The 20,120-nt window shown below is 26.7% G+C and overlaps 3 protein-coding genes across 42 annotated transcripts; all 3 read right to left on the minus strand.

Annotated features, from left to right (window-relative positions):
• On the minus strand, positions 1 to 710 carry LOC114176713 (uncharacterized). The gene has a single exon (XM_028061841.2). The coding sequence runs from the start codon at positions 652 to 654 to the stop codon at positions 235 to 237; it is 420 nt and encodes a 139-aa protein (XP_027917642.2). The 5' UTR covers positions 655 to 710; the 3' UTR covers positions 1 to 234.
• A 5,475-nt stretch (positions 711 to 6,185) lies between these two features.
• Positions 6,186 to 12,757, minus strand: LOC114179873 (uncharacterized). 40 transcript variants are annotated; one of them, XR_014993500.1, is made up of 9 exons: positions 12,184 to 12,487; positions 11,901 to 11,954; positions 10,876 to 11,452; positions 8,004 to 9,105; positions 7,855 to 7,892; positions 7,701 to 7,764; positions 7,466 to 7,520; positions 6,872 to 6,945; positions 6,186 to 6,452 (listed from the first exon to the last, which is right to left on the minus strand). XR_014993500.1 is itself a non-coding variant. In XM_085670746.1 (7 exons), exons 4-7 carry the CDS (start codon positions 11,234 to 11,236, stop codon positions 6,355 to 6,357), a joined length of 429 nt encoding a protein of 142 aa, XP_085526872.1. In that variant the 5' UTR covers positions 11,237 to 11,452; positions 11,901 to 11,949; positions 12,184 to 12,211; positions 12,495 to 12,757; the 3' UTR covers positions 6,186 to 6,354. The 40 variants fall into 40 exon arrangements, 3 of the variants coding, with proteins under 3 accessions (XP_085526872.1, XP_085526871.1, XP_085526870.1); XR_014993499.1 differs by lacking the exon at positions 7,466 to 7,520; XR_014993498.1 differs by having other exon boundaries at positions 7,466 to 7,764.
• Positions 12,758 to 14,942: 2,185 nt separating this feature from the next.
• LOC114179330 (uncharacterized) lies at positions 14,943 to 15,624 on the minus strand. The gene has a single exon (XM_028065643.2). The coding sequence runs from the start codon at positions 15,521 to 15,523 to the stop codon at positions 15,170 to 15,172; it is 354 nt and encodes a 117-aa protein (XP_027921444.2). The 5' UTR covers positions 15,524 to 15,624; the 3' UTR covers positions 14,943 to 15,169.
• Positions 15,625 to 20,120: the final 4,496 nt, after the last annotated feature.

The following is a 20,120-nucleotide window of genomic DNA, read 5'->3' on the forward strand; positions in this document are numbered from 1 at the left end:
GAAGGGGAGATAATTGAATAATAGATAAATGTTTTATTTATTTTACAATTTGCATTACACATGAAGTTAACCCTACAATTGTAAATACAGACAAATTCTAACAGACTGATCCCAAGCAATAACAAATAAAAGCCATGCTCCTACTATGGTTGCATGCAAGAATATAGAAGTGTTGTGCAGAAGGAAAACCAATATAACATACACTAGTTTTGGTACAACGTTAGTCTACATGCACTAATTTTGCTGTCCAATTTTGTTTTTGTCAGCATGACCAACGCCAGGGCTGTGACCTGGATCGGTAGGTTTAAAATCATCTTTTGAGTCCTGAGTGACGGAAACTTTAGCATCTGGGCTCTGAACTGCAAACAGTGATTTCATGTTGTTATCTTTCGATGTAATTATTTGATGGCCAACACCTGGACTCCCTCCTGGTGTTGTGGGTCGGAAAGCATTTGTGTTGCCTGCACCTGCATCTTCTAATTTTCTAGCTTCCTCGTACTCAGCGAATGGAACATTAATATTGGCTACAGTTTTTGTGTTTGGTTGGGAATGTTGGTTCCATGGCTTAATATTTATTTTCCTGGCATGTGCTAGAAGGGAACCATGGTAGGAAAGTAGTGCAAGAAAAATGAAAAGGGTGTGCAATTTAGCCATGATCACTGAAGAAGCGAGAAATAGAAAGTGAGTATGAGAACAGATGCAGCAGTGATAGATCCTGAGGGTATTTATAATGTTGTTATGTGTTAGTGCTCTCAGCTATGATTCCAACTGCTAATTATACAATTTGACTATATGGAGTGTTTGTGGACCGTTTATTTGTCAAACAGCTCAATTCAATGGCCCACTCCCTCTATTAGTAGTGTGCATGCGCCTAAAATAAATTAGACTTGTCACTTTTGTATAAACTATATGAATTTGATTTGAATATTGCTTCTTTTGATCGTTTATTCTTCTTTTGTTACATATAATCTTGTATGTTTAATATGCAAAGTCTCTGACCTTAGTTATAGTATAGTCCCAGTAATGGTGAAGCTAGATGGTTTATTTGTGTTCGGCAAATATATAAATAAATAAGATATAAAGATATTTTTATATAACAGATGTCTTATTCAAATATATATAAAATAATTTAAATTATAGTTAATTATAAAAGTAAAAACATAAGTTTTTTTGTTAGGTTTTAAAGGCGTAATAAAATAGGGGATGTAAAAAAATGAATAATTAATCTAAATATTTTAGTTGGGTGAAATGGGAGGAGAACATAGAGAACATATTTCAGTGGTGGTAAGCAAGTAAAGTCTTAAATAATTTTAATTAAAGTAAAGTATCAATTAGATTTAAAAATCTTTCAACAACTTATGTGATTAACATGCATATATATTTAAATATTTCGTTAATTAGTTAGCATGACAAAAATCATTATTTTTTATATGATTCAAAAACAAAAGACATAGATAAATGAAAACCACAACAATAATAAAGAAAAAAAAATATTTTATTTTAATATCAAATGGAATATAAAAGTAACATAAAAATAAAAGAAGAGAGTGAAGAACTTTCAAGGAAGTACAGAAATATTGGGAAGAAATTACACTGATTATAAAATTTTAGAAGGATACAAAGTAGTGACAAATCTCTAACAAATATTTTACAGGTATCAAAATTTTATATAAATGTATAAAAAAATTTAAGAGCGTCAAATATATAAAATATACTAAAAATATATTAAAATTTAAAAAAAAAAGTTTAAATTATATATTAATTTATATAAATCTAAAAATTGGAATCTTATTAATAATATGTAAATATAAAAATATTAATCAAACAAATTAACTGCATAATTTTTGTAACTTTCAGTGTACTTTTTGTAACTTTCAATTAAGAGTCATCTTATTTGTGTCTTATAAAATTAATGTCAGACTCATTTTTGTAAAGAAGTCAAGCTATTAAAATTCCATATAGATGTATAAAAAAAATTTAAAAGTGTCAAATATATAAAATATACTAAAAATATATTAAAATTAAAAATATAGTTTAAATTATATATTAATTTAGATAAATATAAAAATTGGAATCTTATTAATAATATATAAATATAAAAATATTAATCAAACAAATTAACTGCATAATTTTTTAACTTTCAGCATATTTTTTGTAATTTTCAATTAAGAGTCATCTTATTTGTGTCTTATAAAATTAATCTCAGACTCATTTTTGTAAAGAAGTCAAGCTATTTCACACAAAAAAAAAATAATAATAAAGAATTAATGTATTTTTTATCTAATCCAAATTCAGCTTATTGGAAAGAGAACCATAAAAAAATCACTCAAATTGATCCAAATAGATGAAAGTAAAAATATTAATAACAAAATATATAAATTTGTATAAATATTAAAAAAAATTAGGGAAACATGATTACCCCTATGTCATAGAAAAGATAAGTTATTGATCTAGGGATAGAAGATATTGGAGGAAACAAGTTTGATCTTGGGTGAACTGTGTCTGTCTATCTGAATATAAGATCAAGAGGGAGGAGACACTCCAAGAAAAATATTTATTATCAATATTTTTTGTCCAAAAGATTTAAACAAAAATGGAGTTTAAATTTAAATTAATTAAATATAAACACTTTGTTTTCTTTTAAACTAGTGCTTTAGTCGTGCGTACGCACGGGTGCTGTATTTTTTTTTTTTTTATTTTGTATTTGTAAAAAAAAATATTGTCATATTTAAAGTAAATAATTATTTTATATTTGTCATTATACAATATTATTGTGTATACGAATAATAATAAAAAATATTAGATTTAGATATTATTAGATTCAGGATGGATCAATGTTATTTTAACATTTGTCGTTATAATTTTTAATGAAATACTTTAAAATTGGTTACAAATAATTTTATATATTGTTTTACTTGGAATAAAAATATATTATTTTTTAATAAATTACTTTAAAATTGCTTACAAATAATCATAAATATTTTGTTAGATGAAATAATAATATATTATGTTTTTTAAATGTTTACCAATAGATGTATTGGTTATAAATAATATTATGGTTATTATTATTGTGATATTTATGTATTAAAATGTCACATATATTGGTTAACATAATTTTGGAGGGATATATTAATTAAAATTTTAAATATAAAATTCAGGAATTGTTTTTTTTTAATATTTTGGAATACAAAATTACAAACTTTGAAGTAATATATGGAAAATGATGTTTTAAGAGGAAAAATATTGTTGGGTGGATTTGTATGCGTTCAAAGAAAAAGTTTAACCCTAAGTGAAAAAGGGTAAGACAACTTAAGGACTATATCAAGAGAATTATGCACTTAAAATTTTCAAAATTTTTGAGCGTGTTTTCATCCTGGAAAAATAAGTTTGTTTATATATAATATGAAAATGCATTGAATTGGAAGGTGACCGATAATTTAACATTTGTATAATTATTGTTATATTTAAATAAAAAATATATATTTAAGTGTTATAATTATGTATAATTAGTATTTAAATAAATAATTTGATAATATTTAGATGTAAATTTATTTGCTTTAAATTGTAATATTGATTAGTGATGTTTAGTTAAACCATATAAAAAGTTGAGGTGGAGTTTACCCTTTTCAATATAAAATATAAACATAAGATATTTTAGGAATCTTGAACAAAATAATAATAAAAAGAATAACAACCACGATAATGATAATTATAATTATTATAATACTAATACAAAATAATAATAATATTATTAATAACATTAATATTAATAATAAAAGTAATAATAATACTGAATATTGATTAATACTAATATTAACACTAATACTAATAATAATAATATTATGGATCTAGTCAAAAAGAATAATAGTATGAAAACAATTAAATAACTAATCAAAAGTATTCTTAGTAATAAATTATTATCATCATAAAAATATCACTACTACAATAAAACTTTTAAATAATGATCAATTTTAGTAACAAAAATTATGTTAGAGACCAATTTTCTAATTAGAAACCAATTATTTTAGTAATCAAAACCTTGGTAGCTAATGTTAGTGACCAATTTAGAAACTAATTTATAATAAAAATTATTTTATTTATCAATTTAGAGACCAAATATAATTTATTGAACTATTTTAGTTGCCAGTAGTGTTTAGTTTATAAATTGGTACATAAATTGATCACTATAGTGACTAATTATTTTTTGTCACTAAAATTGGTCATTATTCAAAGATTTTCTTATAGTGTACTATGACTTTGTAAATGACATGATAAGTATTAATAAAGTATCCTAAAGTATCAGATACGGATACATGTCGAACATGAATACGTGTCAGACACGTATACCTGCCGGACACCCCAAATTAAAGAATCGGTACATCATAGAATACAACTAATAATAAGTAGTGGTTGGTATTGAGACATATGTATATGTACGTTATTATTATTATTTAAAATTATATTAAGAAAATTAATATAATTATAAATAATATGATATTTTTTTATTAATATATAATCAAAGAATGAATGTTAGTTGTATACACACGTACGTGTATATAACTTGTAATTTAATTATATGTCTTAACCTATGAAATTATTTTTAAAAGTATAATTTATATGATCTATATAATATTTTATGATTAGATTAAATAAATTAAAGTTAACTCCTTTGTACCACCTAAAGGTTGTGCAAATGATCCTAAGAAAATTTCTCTGGTCAATAAAATGTTAGAAAAATTTCTTTGGTCAATTTTTATCCCGTAAAAGAAAAATCTTTTACATCCATATCTATTATTTTTTAGCTATAATTATTACTTAGAACGTGGGAAAATATGATAATTTTGGAAAACATGAGACTTTGTCACTTTTCTTAATAGAAAACTGTTAATACGTAATTGAAATACACTTTATTGTGCTATAATCAGACCTTCAATCCAAATTCGTATCTTTCATTATGCATGCTCTATAAAATATTTTTTAAATTAAATAGATCCACACTAAAGTATAATGAAAACAACACTTTAATATAACATATTCATAGGAAAGTATAGTAAAAATAGTGATATAGGAGAAAAAAAACTCCTAGCCAACTTTAGTGCATGCCTTCAAGAATGCACCCACAGTTACATGATCAGGATTGATGGGTCGAATTTATGATGAATTCATGAATGCAAATTATATGCACCCAAACAAACATGTTGAGAGCGTGTGGGATTTAAGGGAATTTGGCTTGAGTATGACTCATTTTTGTTTTGTTAAAATTTCTTTGATAAATGAATTGTGTTTTGGATTATTAGGGAGGAATGACCCAAGTGTTTGCATATTAGCAAGTCGAAAATCTGTCATATTTTGCTGTGAAAAAAATTATTATAATAAGTTAATCTTGAATAAAGTATAAGTTTTTTTATTTTTGTTTTTCTCTATCATGAGTTTAGCGTATTTTGTCATGATTCTTTTATTGTTTATTTTTTACTTTAACAAATATTTCATGTGATAATAAATGAAATATAATTTGATAATGATATTTTATTTGAGACTATAATTTTATATAATTTATTATTAAATTTTAATAAAAAATATTGTAGCAAAAATTAAATTTTAAATATTAAATTTACTTACAAATTTATAAATATGAAAATAAAAATTTAAATAGAATCAAATATGTTATTCTAATTTAACTATCAACATTATCTATATAACTTTGGCTATGTTGCCTTCTTGACACGTCTCCTAATATCTCTAAGACTATGTACAATTAATGATATAGGAATAGTTTAAACATATTAGTTTATTACTAATAACAATATTAATAAGGTTAATTCTAATTTCAATGTTTATAATAATAACAAAAATAATCATAATTATATTAGTAATAATAATAAAATACAAATAATGATTATAGTAATAATAATAATGATGTAAATCATGTTGGAACTCCATTGAAGCTGTGGGGAAAAATCTATGATACTACAGTCCACCATATTTCAAGTCCTTCAATTACTCACCCAACTTTATATTTTGAAAACAAACAAACACAGTGGGAAAACTTTCCCTAACCCTTACAAAATCTTTTAAATATAAATACTTCATTTCATTCCTCACCTCTTGCATCTTATAAAAAGGTCTTAGCCAAGTTTCTGAAATGCACTCATTAGCAAGCACTCATATAAATTTTTAAAATGTAATAATCGAAACAAAAATACTTAAAATAAACCAATAAAGAGAAGTATTTAGGATGCAAAAACAAAAATTATCTTTTCCATATATTACTGTTTCACTTTCTCATAATCAACAACTACTAAAATGCTATTCATCTTTAGTCCATTGTCTACACACATTTATCATCACCTACAGTTACGGAATATCAACAATGTCGTCATCATCTTCATTTTTCATCAGTTCAGATTCTACATCCCTTTCGCACAAGTCATTAACATCACTGCTACAAACAACTGTAAATAATTGTATATTAACAAAAACTAAATTTGTTTCAGAACAACTAAATCACTTTTGTATAATGTATAACATTATGAAAGCAATAGAGAAGTTTCCACAATTTCAAAATTTTAAAGACTCTTAACCCATAAAAAAATGCATTACTAAAATGCATTATTTGTAGTACCTAAATAGTATGATAACATTACCTCTCATTAGTTGTAGAATCTTAATGTCCACATTATACAACTTATACAGCAGAACCTGACATGCTTAGTCATTTCAAAGATATCAACATAGTTGTTAATCCAAGATTGAAAAGTTAAAACTTTCAATGCACTATGATTTTTCATTTGCTCCCAAAACCCTTCTAACATAGAATTGTCATGCACCAAATACTTTTTCACTTCCAGGAGAATTGAACATGTTTAGTTACCTCCATTTGGATCATTTCCAAATCTACTGCCACCAACCACCACAACTTTTCCAGCAAGGAAAAAGATTGAAAAACTACAAAAGATAAAAGTGGTCAGAGAAAAATGGTTATATATATTCCACATTAAAGAAAGTTATGTGCATACAAACAATGGTGGACAGAACAATTAATTTAATTTCAATTAAGTGTGCGTTTGTGCCAACTATTTGTTGGTACATAACCAAAGCAACATTTTCCATACCATAAAAATGCATAGATGAGATAATTTGTATCGTCAACAATTGTCCTACCAAAGTTTAAACACAATGATATCCAACTTTCTACTAAATGGTTTGATCAACTTCATGACCACCAATATAGCATCCATGTCTCAAGCATTTTTTAATGAATTATGTGCATCTTAAGCAAGGGTGAGTTTATTAGTCATGCCCATCTTTCAAAAACCCAACACCAAAAAACAACCAAACACAAATCCTCAGACTAAAAATATTAATATAATCTTTAACCTGGGAATGGAACCGAATCAACCATTAGAAAATACCAAAAAGTATAATGTATATGTAAACTATTACTTTCAGGATGAAAAAACTTTACCTCTTGATGGTCATAGGGAAGTATTTACCCTTAACTACAAATTGGCCCTTTCGATCTTAATTTACACAGTGTTGTTTTATAGAACCCACCAAAGAAAAGAAGATGAGAAAGAAAATGAAGAATTAGAAAGGTAACATAGAAAACTGAAGCATTGCCATTATTATGGTATAATGTCGAAGAAATACTTAGACTAAAGATTGAGAGTAAAAGCTTAAGATTGAGAATAGAAACTTACATGTTTTTGGGTAACTTTTGTTTCACAATATTTCTTTTTCTGGGTTCAAAACCTCTTCTTTGTTCTAGAAGATTTCAAGCATTAAAATTAGAGAAAATCAAGCACGAAGAAGGAACCAACATTCAAGAAAGAGAAAGTGAAAGAAAAATCTCACATTTTTATTAGACTGGCTTATTAGTTCTTCTTATCCAACTACATAAAGAAGCAAACTATAAAAAAATCCAACACAATTGATATGCTTAAGTATTTATATAATGTATTTGTGATATTCTCAAAGAATCTAAAAGCTAAACAACATATTACCTTTAAAAATAGTAGTGGCAAACGTCCTTGAGGAAGAAGAAAAAGAAGTGCCCAAAAAGTCAAGAACAACATATTAAAAAATTGGATTTTAGAAACAAACAAAACTATAAATATTACCATTTAATAATAGCACAATTGAAACGGTAACAACATATTCCAGCATCAACATCACTCATAGTTCCTGAAGAAGAAGAAAAAAAAAGGACCAAAAAAAGTCAAGAGCAACAAATTAGAAAAAATAGATTTATGAAACAAAGAAAACCATAAATCTTACGTTTAATCAGATTAAGGTGTTTTAGTAATATCTCTAGTAGTTTGTTTTCTTAGTTTTTAAGTAGATAACAATAAAAAAATAGATTTCAATTCAATCTGGTCGAGTAAAAAACATATATCAAACCTACACTTGCATATTGTTGTTCTAAAAATTAAATGTTCAAAACTTGAATGGTAGGTTCTAATTTGTTGTGGAGCCATAAAATTTTGCTTTTATAAGTTAAAAGTTAACCAATTTTACCCTGCCATATATGTTAGTCGCATCTCTCTTTCAGTTTCAAATTCAACAAACAACATAACAGTGGGGAGCTCCTGTCATTGCCAATGAAAAATAAAAAAATCTAAGGTAAAAAATTAAATATACATCTTAACAATATGTCTAAAATAATGAAAATAATTTGTAAATAATACTAATACTAAACAAAGGAAGACAATTTCTTAAAAAAATTAGTAATACATACCCAAGTTTTTAATTTGAACCAATGTTAAACAAAGGATCATCTAAGATTGTTAGAACAAAAATAAATGAGACATTTGATGAGGTTAGCCAGCATTTGAAGGATCTAATACTAAAATCCAACTTAAGAGTCAAGCACTCCAATCAAACACTAAAATCCCACCTGATGAAAGTTTAGTAGAAATTTGCGCTTGAGACCAAAATGACGTCAAACAACTATAGCACTCGCACTTGAGACCAAAGAAGAAGAACACAATCAAACATAATACAGGTAACGAATAAAAAAAAACACAATCCAAAGGAATAATACATCTTCAAATTACAAAACTTACCATTTTTTTCCTACCACCTATTGAGCAACTCATCTACTACCTAAATTGTGAAAGAAAGATTGTTAATAAACAAATGGAAATGAATAAAAAACTTATTTTTCTGTTTTTAAGTCCAAACACAATGATCATACTTAAACTCTCAATCCATCAGTCAATTTCCTTGAATGATTTTCATTAGGTGTTTTATCACTAAACATATAGCTAAGTCTGCATAAGAATAATATACACAAACATTAAAAAAAATGTCTTATTTCAAAATCATCATAGCTAGATGACATTATCAGAAAATAGAGTCCAACTATTTATCAAATATTAAAATATGGGGAGCTTAAGAAACCCTAACATGGACTCCTGAAACTTAGATCCAACATAACAACCAGAAACACAAAATTGATTCTCCGATAACAAATAGTATGCTATAGTACTTGAAATATATGAATCCACACAAATCAACAAACAATTAAAAAAACTAATCAAATAATTTATTTGTGATGCTAATGGAATGGAGATGAGAACCCAAATAACTCTCACAAATCTAAATGCGTACAAAATTTAATATAAATAACTAAAATGCGTACAAAATATTAGTATTGATGTAATTAAAAAATATTTAACATAATAACTGTATTAAGCATTCTCACGTTGGGATAGATAATGTCGTCAAATATTAAAAAATGAGGAGAGTAAGAAACCCAACATGAACTCCTGAAACTCAGCTCCAACATAACCACCAGAAACACAAAATTGATTATCTGATGGAAACCCAAATAACTCTCACAAATCTAAATGCGTACATATTTCAATATAAATAAACTAAAATGCGTACAAAATATTAGTATTGATGTCATTAACAAATATTTAAAACTAATATGCACAATTGAAAGGTGAATAAGATTAAAAGTCAATAATAATATCAACATAGCTAATAAAAATAAAACAAACAATAAAAAATTGAAAGTATAGATTTTCTAAAATACTTGCTTCCAATTATATCAACTTGTGATATAACATATAAAAAGAATAGATTTCAATTCAATATGGTGAAGTTAAAAACATATATCAAACCTACACTTGCTTGCATTTTATTGTTTTCAAAAGTAAACATTCAAAACTTAAATGGTAGGTTCTGATTTGTTGTGTGCTTCTACAAGTTAAAAGTTAAACAATTTTACCACGACGTATATGTGAGTAACATCTCCCTTTAAGTTTCAAATTCAACAAACAACATAATAGCGAGGAGCTCCTATCATTGCAAAAAAAAAAAATCTAATGTAAAACATTAAATCCTATATCTTGGCAATAATATGCTTAAAAGAATGAAGATAACTTGCAAATAATACTAAAACTACACAGAGGAATGCAATTTCTTCAAAAAAATTCACTAATACATACCCTAAGTTTTTAATCTGAACCAATATGAAGCAAATGATCATCTAAGATTGGCCAGCATTTGAAGGGTCTTGTTTTTGAATATACACTAAGATTATAAAAAAATGTCGTATATCAAAATCATTATCATAGCTAAATGACATAATAAGAAAATAGAGTCCAACAACTTCAGAAATATTACAAAATAGAGAGCTTAAGAAACACAATATGAAATCCTAAAAATAAACTCCAACATAACCACCAGAAATAGATAATTGATTGTCCACACACAAATAGTATGCAACAGTACCCTGAAATATATGAAACCACACAAATCAACAAACCATTAAAAAAAACTAATTAAATTATTTATTTGTGATGCTTATGGAATGAAAATGGGAACTTAAAAACATCAAAAGTCAGAAATCAATAAAACTATTACCTTCCAAATCCAATCAAGTGTGTTCGTCCTATAACAAGTCCAATTTTCCAATCTTCAGCCTTTGCAACCCTCAGAAAATGCAAGAGACGAACAAAAAAAAAACTAAACTCCATAGGTGTGGACATATCATGAAGAGATCCATTAGTTGCAAACGCAAAAGTAAGAATACGGGGACTTCCATTAAAGCAATATCCAAGCAACTGAACATAATTTCCATGCTTCAACCTCACATGACATGTACAAACCCAAAAAGGCTTAAATCCATGAAATATGTTCGTATGAAATAGGATAGAAAAAAAAATACCTTGTCAGCCACTGGATTTAGAAATGCCCCAAATGAAGATTTCAACTTCATATACATGACAAAAAAGATAATAGTTAATAAAATAATAAGGCTTGGTTTATAACTTCAAATGTTGAAAACAAAAAAATGTGGTAGGGTTTGGATTCAATTGGCTTGGAATGAGTAAATAGTACCTTGCGACCAAGATACCCATCAAGCCAATATGTGATTGATGCAGGTCAAATATTAGTAACCAAGTCAAGAAGATATGAACCTCAAAGATTAGTACATAACCTGACCAAAATATCAAACTTCAGAATAGTTGTCAACAATTTAGAAAATCAATTCTGAAAATCAATTTTGTAAGCACCCATCCAAAACACACTTGCAACTATTTTACAAACCCATAAATCTATCATCAATTGTTACACAGAAATAAATAGGAAATTCAAACTTTCCATAGCAAAACCATTCCATTCACACTTCCATTAATCGATAACCATACACAAACAAATTCAAATCACATGAACTAAATTCCCAAAAAATCATGCCTTTTAAGTGTACAGAAAAAACGTAGTTGTAAAAACTTGAGAACACAGGACACTTCCATATAACAATTAAAAGTAACAAATCAATATTTTAAAAGATGTGAATATAAATTGTATACCAACTAAAATTGACGATAACAATTAAAAGCATAAAAGAAACTAAGAAAATAAAACTTCAAATGCTAAGAACATACCTTTTCACTAACACCGTACCAATGTATTATTCTTTGATGAATAAAAGTCCTGCACTAAAAAAAATTGATGAAAAGAATCAATAATAGATTAAAACCCTAAAAAATATACTGACAAATCCCTGAATATTAATAGCAACATTAACAAAAGAAAAATAAAAATGAAGGAAAATTAAAAAGAGGGAAACCCTAAAATCAAATAAAGTTAACAACTTTGGATTGAAAAGAGAGAATGAAAGAGGATTTCGTGAAGAAGGAATAACATAACTTCGAAAAAAATACATACCTCACGATGAGAGATGGTGAAGTACTATCTGTTATAACAAAAATAATATATCAACTTCAAGGTTTATTTTTCTGTGAAAAAAGGAATTGATACAACAAAATAAATAATCAACTTGAAATAAAGATTGCAATTTGATGGAATCACTGAAAGCAAAAAAATGTATAGAGTTTCGTAAGGGATTAATGGAGTAACAAAAAGAAAATAAAATTTGACAGAGATCATGAGGGTTTGAAGAAGTAATAGAAAGAAAACTATAAATTTGATAGAGACTGCAAAAGGAAGGAGAATATACAGAAAATATATAGAAATACCTGGAGTAAGGATAAAAAACGGAAGGAAGAAAGAACTGGAAAACAACAAACAAAAACTAATAACACAACTTCTTCCATATTTATGTAGTAAACTTCCTTCCAAAGCAAGCTTATCCATTCAAACCAAGCCTCTGCGTCGAAATGAAAGCTCGTCAAATCAGTTTCAGATGCATTTAAAACTATGCAAAATTACGAAATAACCAAACCCAAATAAACTACGGAACAGAAAATAGGGACAAAAATGTCATTACGTCTTCAGCTGCTCTAACCATTCCTAAAGGACACCAAAATGACGAAAAAACTTATTTGTTGGACACGTGTCAGCTGATCAGATAGGGGTTTTAGGATAATATCCCTAATAGTTTGTTTTCTTATTTTTTAAGTAGATAGATACGGAAGAAATGGAATAACTATATAAGAATGTTTGATTTAAGTAACATCTATGAAAAAAAGAAACATTATTAAAATCGATCAATTTAATTCTAATAAAACATAAAATAAAATATAGAAAATAAAGTGAAAACAATTAAGTAATAAATAAATAATAATTAAAAATTGCGCTGATTAAATTGACTCTAAAAAAAGTTGAATAAAATAAGTGTCGGTTTAAACAAAGTATAAATAAAAATTAAAATTATTAATGAAAGAGTTTTCAAAATCCAGTCTAAACGAAAATTAATTAATATATAAATATCAATAATATTAAAATATGTATGGATCAAACCGATACTAAAAAATACTTTTTTTTTAATATAAATATTGGCTAATTGACATTAAGTAGAAGAAATAAACAAAAATATAAAATCATTAATAAGAAAAATGGGTCAAATTCACTCTAAGAAAATAAAAATTAACCAATAAATAAATACAAACATTAAAAATTGTGTAGCTCAAGCCTGTGTTATAAAATAATGTTTTATTAATATAAATATTAGTCAAACCGACTCTAAATAAAACAAATGAATAAAAAATAAAAAATATTAATAAAAAAGTGTGTCAGACCTACTTTAAATATATGTAAATTAGTCAACAAATAAAAAATAATAACATTAAACATTACATAACTCTAGTTCTAAATATAAGTGTTGATTTAACTAATTCTAAATAAAAGAAATAAATAAATATTAAAAATAAATAAAGTTAATATTAAATTAATAAATATTAAACTTATTTACTTTTAATATTTATATTTATTTAAATTATCGTCGAAACCCATTTTAATTTATATATTATAAATTCGTGTATATTAATAAAAAGGAATACCAACAATAAATTATTTTTTATCTAATGCCCAAATTTTGAACCACGAATCTCCACTACAAATTTTGAACAATAATACAAAGCCTTTGAATGAAATAAGAGTGTGTGAGTGAAAAAGAAGAAAGGAAGAGTTAAAGAAAGTACAGCGTGGAGGCTCGAGCTCTCCACTCATCATTTCCAAAACCTTCTTCATGGAATGACAACAAATTTAAACTCAACATTTCCTAGATGATAGTTTCGTAGATGGTGAGGGGAAGAGAGAGATAAAAGAATTGGTAGCTGAGTTGAGTAAAATAAATTCTGGACAGGAAGCTATAATGTGCCAAAAAGTAAGAAGTATATGCGTGGATAAACCAAAGAGATCTAAATACATAATACTTTCATTGCATTAGTGGAGAAGAGTAAAGAAAGTGGTAAAAGAAGTTAACATTAGGGTGAGTGGTGAGGTAAAAAAGTAGTTCAAAAATAGGTATACGCAGACTTGAAATAAATGTTCTTGTCTTTCGTTTATGATAGATAGTTATATATTATCCTTACATAATCTTATGATAAAAAAATATTTTTTTACATTATCAATTAAAATAATATTTTTCATCATAAAGACTTTACTAACCGCTGTTTATAATGTATTCATATTTTCTTACAAAATACTATCTAATGATGTTTTCAATGTTTTGTGATGAATGAGTTTAGCCACAATTTTTTTTACACTTAAACATTATTGGACGCTTATTTTGGTTGCGTTTGTTTAATTTATTTTTATTTGTATTGATTGTTCAATTAAATTTTAATTTTGGTTAATTTTAGTCAAATTAATTTTTTTTTTCTAACGTATTTGAACGTATGTAAAAATTGATGACAAGTGTTAATTTTTAATCTTTTTTTAATTTAAAAAAATTGATCAGTATCATGTTATATCTTAATAATAGTATCACAAGTGTTGTGTCATTCCTTTTCTTTAATTTAATTTTTATATTTATTATTTTTATTTAATTTATTCTCGATTTTTATTAAATATTTTAACTTTTTAGATAAGTTGACTTTAGTGAGCTCTTATAAACTCATTTAAATTTCATAATTATTTTTAAGAAAAAGATATATTAATAAAAACGGTAGGTTTAACAACAGAGCAAGTTCTTGAGAAATGTATTTCTAAATGGAAGTAATAATTTCCTCGGAGAAAGTGTATTCTTTTTTTAAAAAGATCTTTTATTTATTTTGCCTTCAATTATAAATAGAAATGCTAACAAATTGAATGATAGATATTTGGGAGACCAACCCAGGCAATAGCAACTAAAGCCGGTCTCATACTACAACATCTAACCATGGCATGCAGAGAAAGAAAACATTAAAGACTGACACTATTACGCACACATGCATGCGTCTGCACTAGTTTTGGTGCTTCCAATTATAGCTTAGATTCCCTCTCCAATTTTGTTCTGGTGATAAGCATGGCCAACTCCAGGACTGTGACCTGGTCCTTCAGATTTGGAAACCTCCGCCATTGACGATGTAATCATTTCATGCCCGACTCCAGGACTCCCTCCTGGTGTAGTGGGTCGGAAAGCATTTGTGGAGCCCGCACCTGAATCTTCCATTTTCCTAGATTCCTCATAGTGTGGTGATTCAAAGTTTGTTTCAAGTGGTGGAAGGTGCTGCTTCAGTGCCTTTATATTTATTTTCCTGCCATGTGCTACAAGGGAACCATAGCAGGCAACTAGGGTTACAAAAATGAACAAGTGTTTTTGCAAGCTCTGAAATTTAGCCATGGTCACTGAAGGAGCAATTAGAAGAGATAGGAACAAGGTTGTTGTTATCTCAGATACTATAATAAAGAGAGATAGATTCAAAGGGAAGTGATATGAGAAGTTATGGGATCCTCACGGTATTTATAGCATGTTGCGTGTGAGTGCTCTCTCTTAAGATTCTTATTGATACTAATGCAATTATGCAACTTGACTAAGTATTTGACTTAAATATGAGGAGTGCAATGCAAGTGCATCATGATCTGCGAATATGGACCGTTTATATGTCAAATTGCTTTTGATTTGGTGGCCCCAGTCCCACCAGCGCAGTCATTCTCTCTTTTCTATGTTTAAAATAGATTCGGCTCATCATTTTCTTTCCAGATATATACATTTCATTTCATAATTGCTTCTTTTAATCTTCGTCTCTCCTTTTGCTTGCTGTGGTCTGATAGATAAATTAGATTTGCAAAAAGGGAAGTTAAAAAGTTCATAATATGCTAAATTTATGTGAATTAACTGGGGGAAGGACTTCTAGAATTTAGTCAACATCTTGTTTCGTGAAATTTAAAAATTAGAGTGGTAGAAAAAAGTTAGTGTGAGAAAGGATCACAGACAACTTCACTAGATTATAGAAAATAACAGAGACTTGCTCACTATCTATCAATGAGTGACACTCACATGGAGGGTTACTAATAACCCGGCATTTTTTAACTAAAATGACTAATAAAATAAAAGCTTAATTTGTCATTTAGTGTTTAAAATTGCAATAGTTTTAAATTTTGTTTTTATATTTCAAAAGTATGCATTTTATTCTTTGCAAATGTACTCTCTAATCGCTCTTAGTCCTCGTATATACTATTTTTTATCTATTTTAATGCTTATACCTAAGTTTTAAGAAATAAAATATATTAAAATTATATATATATATATATATATAAGGATTAAAAATAGTAAATTTTAAGATTAAATATAAGATCCGTTGTTATTTTTATTAATAAATTTTAAAATAAATTATGACATTTATGAATATAAATTATAAACTCATTGTTTAGATCATTTTAAAATTTTCGGTTTTAGAAAACTTCTTTGTATTCGTTTTACCACTTTCTCGTCTTCATATTGAAGTCTTGTGAAGCTAGTGAGAGTAGATTAAGTTGGACTGCTCAAAATGTAGTTTTGATTATTAGTTTTATTTTTAGTGTTATTTTAAGTTTTTGTTTTCCCCTGTTTCTTTGATGGATGATTAAGAGAGCATGACGATGTAAGATTAATATCGTGAAGACTTAGATTGATTTGATTGTTGAAGGAGTTTTCTGAAAGAATTTGGAATAGAAAAAATACTTCAATTGGTGAGTTATGGTAAAGCAATAAAAAATAATTAGTAGACTTGCGCACCATGAGAATGGAGGCTGTAGAAAGACAGGGAGATTCTCCAGTACATTCCCTCCACTTAGAGTGGTATACTATTAATCTCAGATCTTTTACCTTCCTCCACAAGTTGCAGTGAAATCACATCATTGCATACTGCTCTACACTTATAATGTCTTTCATTGGAGGTTGGGTGTAGCATTAAGCATTCTGTAATTCATCTTCTTCAGACTCTCTAAACCCTAAACTTTAAAAGGAATTAAGATAGCCTTCCATTAATATAGTTCATCCATTTAGATTTGTTAATGTTTGTAGAATGTGAATTATGTGAAATTATGGTAACACTATCATGGGTACTCAAGGTTTATGGAACACTCCCATTGTTGGACATGAGCCAAGTGAAGATTAATCTGAATTCAGGTTTTTGTTTTCTGAATTATAGATAAAGTAAATACATTAACAGAGTTTGTGCCAGAGAAAAGAAAAGGAAACTGTGTATTGTTGTTCTGAGAAAAGAGATTACAAGAATATGTAAAAAGAAAAACAGAAGCGAGAATGAAAACATATGTCTTAAGAGAGAGGGAGAGAACTAAATATATACACACTCCAAGAGAGCGAAAAAGGGAGAAAAAAAGCCAAGAAACCGAGAAAGTCCGAAAAGAGAAGTGCTGACAGAGGGAAGAATCTCTCAGAGGCAAAGGAACAAACAGTTGGCAACAACCGAGCATAAGGCTTAAGCTGAGCAAACCAGCACTTGCATCAGCACCAGGCAAATGAGAGATGGAGAGTTTATCATACATACAAATCACATCGTAAATGTAAAAGAAATCACCACTTTTTATTTTGTTATTATTAACAACATGTTTTTTTGGGAGGATTTGCTCTTCATGGAATTTGTTATTATTATCAACATGTTTTTTTTGGGAAGATTTGCTCTTCATGGAAAGCAGGAATTAACTGTGATTATGTGTTCTTTTAAAAGTGATAGAAGGTGATGTTGAGCAATAATCACAGAGATTCATTTCAAATGCAATTTTTTTATACATGATAAAATTAGAGGATGATGCACTCCAATGTATGAAAATCCCTTCATATTTTAGTTTTTCTGCATGTGATTTATTATAAAATCAACATAATAAAAATTAATAACACAAATAAAAATTTATTAGGGTTATAATAAAAATTTATTATTTTTAAAATTACTATTAAAAATAAAATAAAATTTTCCCGTAAATAAATTATTCTCCACCTTACATATTAAATTTATTTCATACTAAATATATTATATTATTCATTTTTTTTAATTCAATCATTCAATAAAATTTATAAAAATAATTCCAAGTTATTTATATATCATTTTATATTACTTTTAATAATAGAGACATTTTGGTCACTACAAAAAAAATCTTATATTACATGAAATTTTTCTTACAAATTTGTTAAAAAAATTTGTAAGAAAAAAACTTTTTCTTGTTGCTATTTTTATAAGAATTTTAATTGACAGGCAATTCCTTGTGTGTAATTATTTCCTACAAATTATAAAATTCACAAGTATTTTCTATAAAATTTGTTGTGAAAAGTGTTTTATACAAAATATTTTGCAAAAAAAAAATGGCAATAATTTCCTGTAAATTTTTTTTCATAACAAAATTTATAAGTATTTCCTATAAAAAAGTTAAAAGAAAATTAACAAGAAATATGAATTTTTTTAATAGTAAACATTTTAGCTTTTTGATCTATTAAAATTTTTTTTATGTCACATCACTCGATTCAGTAACAAATTTTTACAAATTTCACTCTCTAATTTATTTTAAAATCATCTCCATATCTTTTAAAAGAAACTACCAATTTCACCCTCTAATCTTTTCAATTTCTTTCGCTTTTTCTCTCAAATCCTTCCTCCAAAAGAATATACACAAAAAAATACAGCCTAAAAATGTGATAGTAAGATCTAAAATTATTCATAAGAATGGTTCCATTCTCGGTAACATGGTTATTGTAAGATTGACAGTAATCTAATCATTGATATGTTTGTTCAGTGCAGACTAATTAATATTGTTAAAGCTTTGGAGTGTTCAAAGATTGCTGCTAACTTTTGGACTCTACCCTTTTAAAGACCTACAATGAGCAATAAAGCAATTTACTATACATAGTAAGTAACCATTTCAAATATCTTGATTTTATAATGTTTTTGCTTTTATAATATTTAAGAGGTGGAAACATTGATGAGTGTTTAAGTAAATAAATACTAATTTTACAAATAAATATTCAGGGCACTTATGACAGCTGTGAATGTGCCTTAATCAAATTATGAAATCATGTTGAAGAGGACAAGCAAAGTCAAGTCAAAAGTAGCATGGTCTCACACTCCCTACCACTACATTATATTTTATCAATATTTATCAAACAAGTGTTAATGGCACAATCTTTATTATATTTTTTTAGTAATTGTCTTACAATTAATTAAAGTTATTAAATAATGGATCATGTGTTAAAAATGTTTAAAATTCGAATGAAGCCAAAAAAGGAAGAGCATAAATTAAAATGGAAGTGGGAGAGTCATATACACCCATAATGTTGGCTCCAGGGACTGGGGAACAACCCCCACTTTTATGGCCACTAACAAACTATAACTTAATTATTCATAAATAAACTAAGAATAAATCCTTTGTTCTTTGTTCTGTATGTAATGATTAAAATAAAAATTATAAATAACTACACAGATACATTTATTAATTTTACATTAACATTTTAAAATTTTTATTAAAACCCATTTATAATTAAAAAAATTAAGAAAAAGATAAATAATCAGCATACTATAACAAATATTTATATACTGCACTTTTAATACAATAAAAAATAATAATTTTAATATAACAATTTTGATTATGTTAATTCTATTTAAATTCTCTTAACGATTTATAAAGTAAAAAACATAAATGGTAGAAAAACTTTTTTCAAGAATTAAATTAATTTTCTTTTTAATGAACAAACATAGATGATAACTATTAAAGCTAAAGTATATAATTAATTATCTTAAGTATTAGTTGAGTTGAAATAAAATTAAGATAATTGAAATTTTTATACTAAAACTATAACTTGTTTTACTATATTAAAAATATATTCAGGGACATAATTTTTAAAAAGACCTTCCACTTGCATTCAATCTTGTAATTTGTTTAAAGGGAAGAGATTAACTTTTAATTTGATAAATGAGAAGAAAAGTGCATCAGAGTAGTTGGTCTGTGAT

This window comes from Vigna unguiculata, chromosome 3 (assembly GCF_037176805.1).
Source record: "Vigna unguiculata cultivar grain cowpea cultivar isolate G323 ecotype 2 chromosome 3, ASM3717680v1, whole genome shotgun sequence".
Classification (NCBI taxonomy): Eukaryota; Viridiplantae; Streptophyta; class Magnoliopsida; order Fabales; family Fabaceae; genus Vigna; species Vigna unguiculata.

What these genes read in the sequence shown, in the direction of transcription:
- LOC114179330 (XM_028065643.2), bottom strand. Translation starts at nt 15,523, where the DNA reads ATGGCTAAATTTCAGAGCTTGCAAAAACACTTGTTCATTTTTGTAACC.
- LOC114179873 (XM_085670746.1), bottom strand. Translation starts at nt 11,236, where the DNA reads ATGTATATGAAGTTGAAATCTTCATTTGGGGCATTTCTAAATCCAGTG. An exon ending in CACTTGATTGGATTTGGAAG is followed by an intron (nt 6,946 to 10,875) that starts GTAATAGTTTTA and finishes TATCTTTTGTAG; the next exon opens with TTTTTCAATCTTTTTCCTTG. An exon ending in TGGAAATGATCCAAATGGAG is followed by an intron (nt 6,453 to 6,871) that starts GTAACTAAACAT and finishes AATTATTTACAG; the next exon opens with TTGTTTGTAGCAGTGATGTT.
- LOC114176713 (XM_028061841.2), bottom strand. Translation starts at nt 654, where the DNA reads ATGGCTAAATTGCACACCCTTTTCATTTTTCTTGCACTACTTTCCTAC.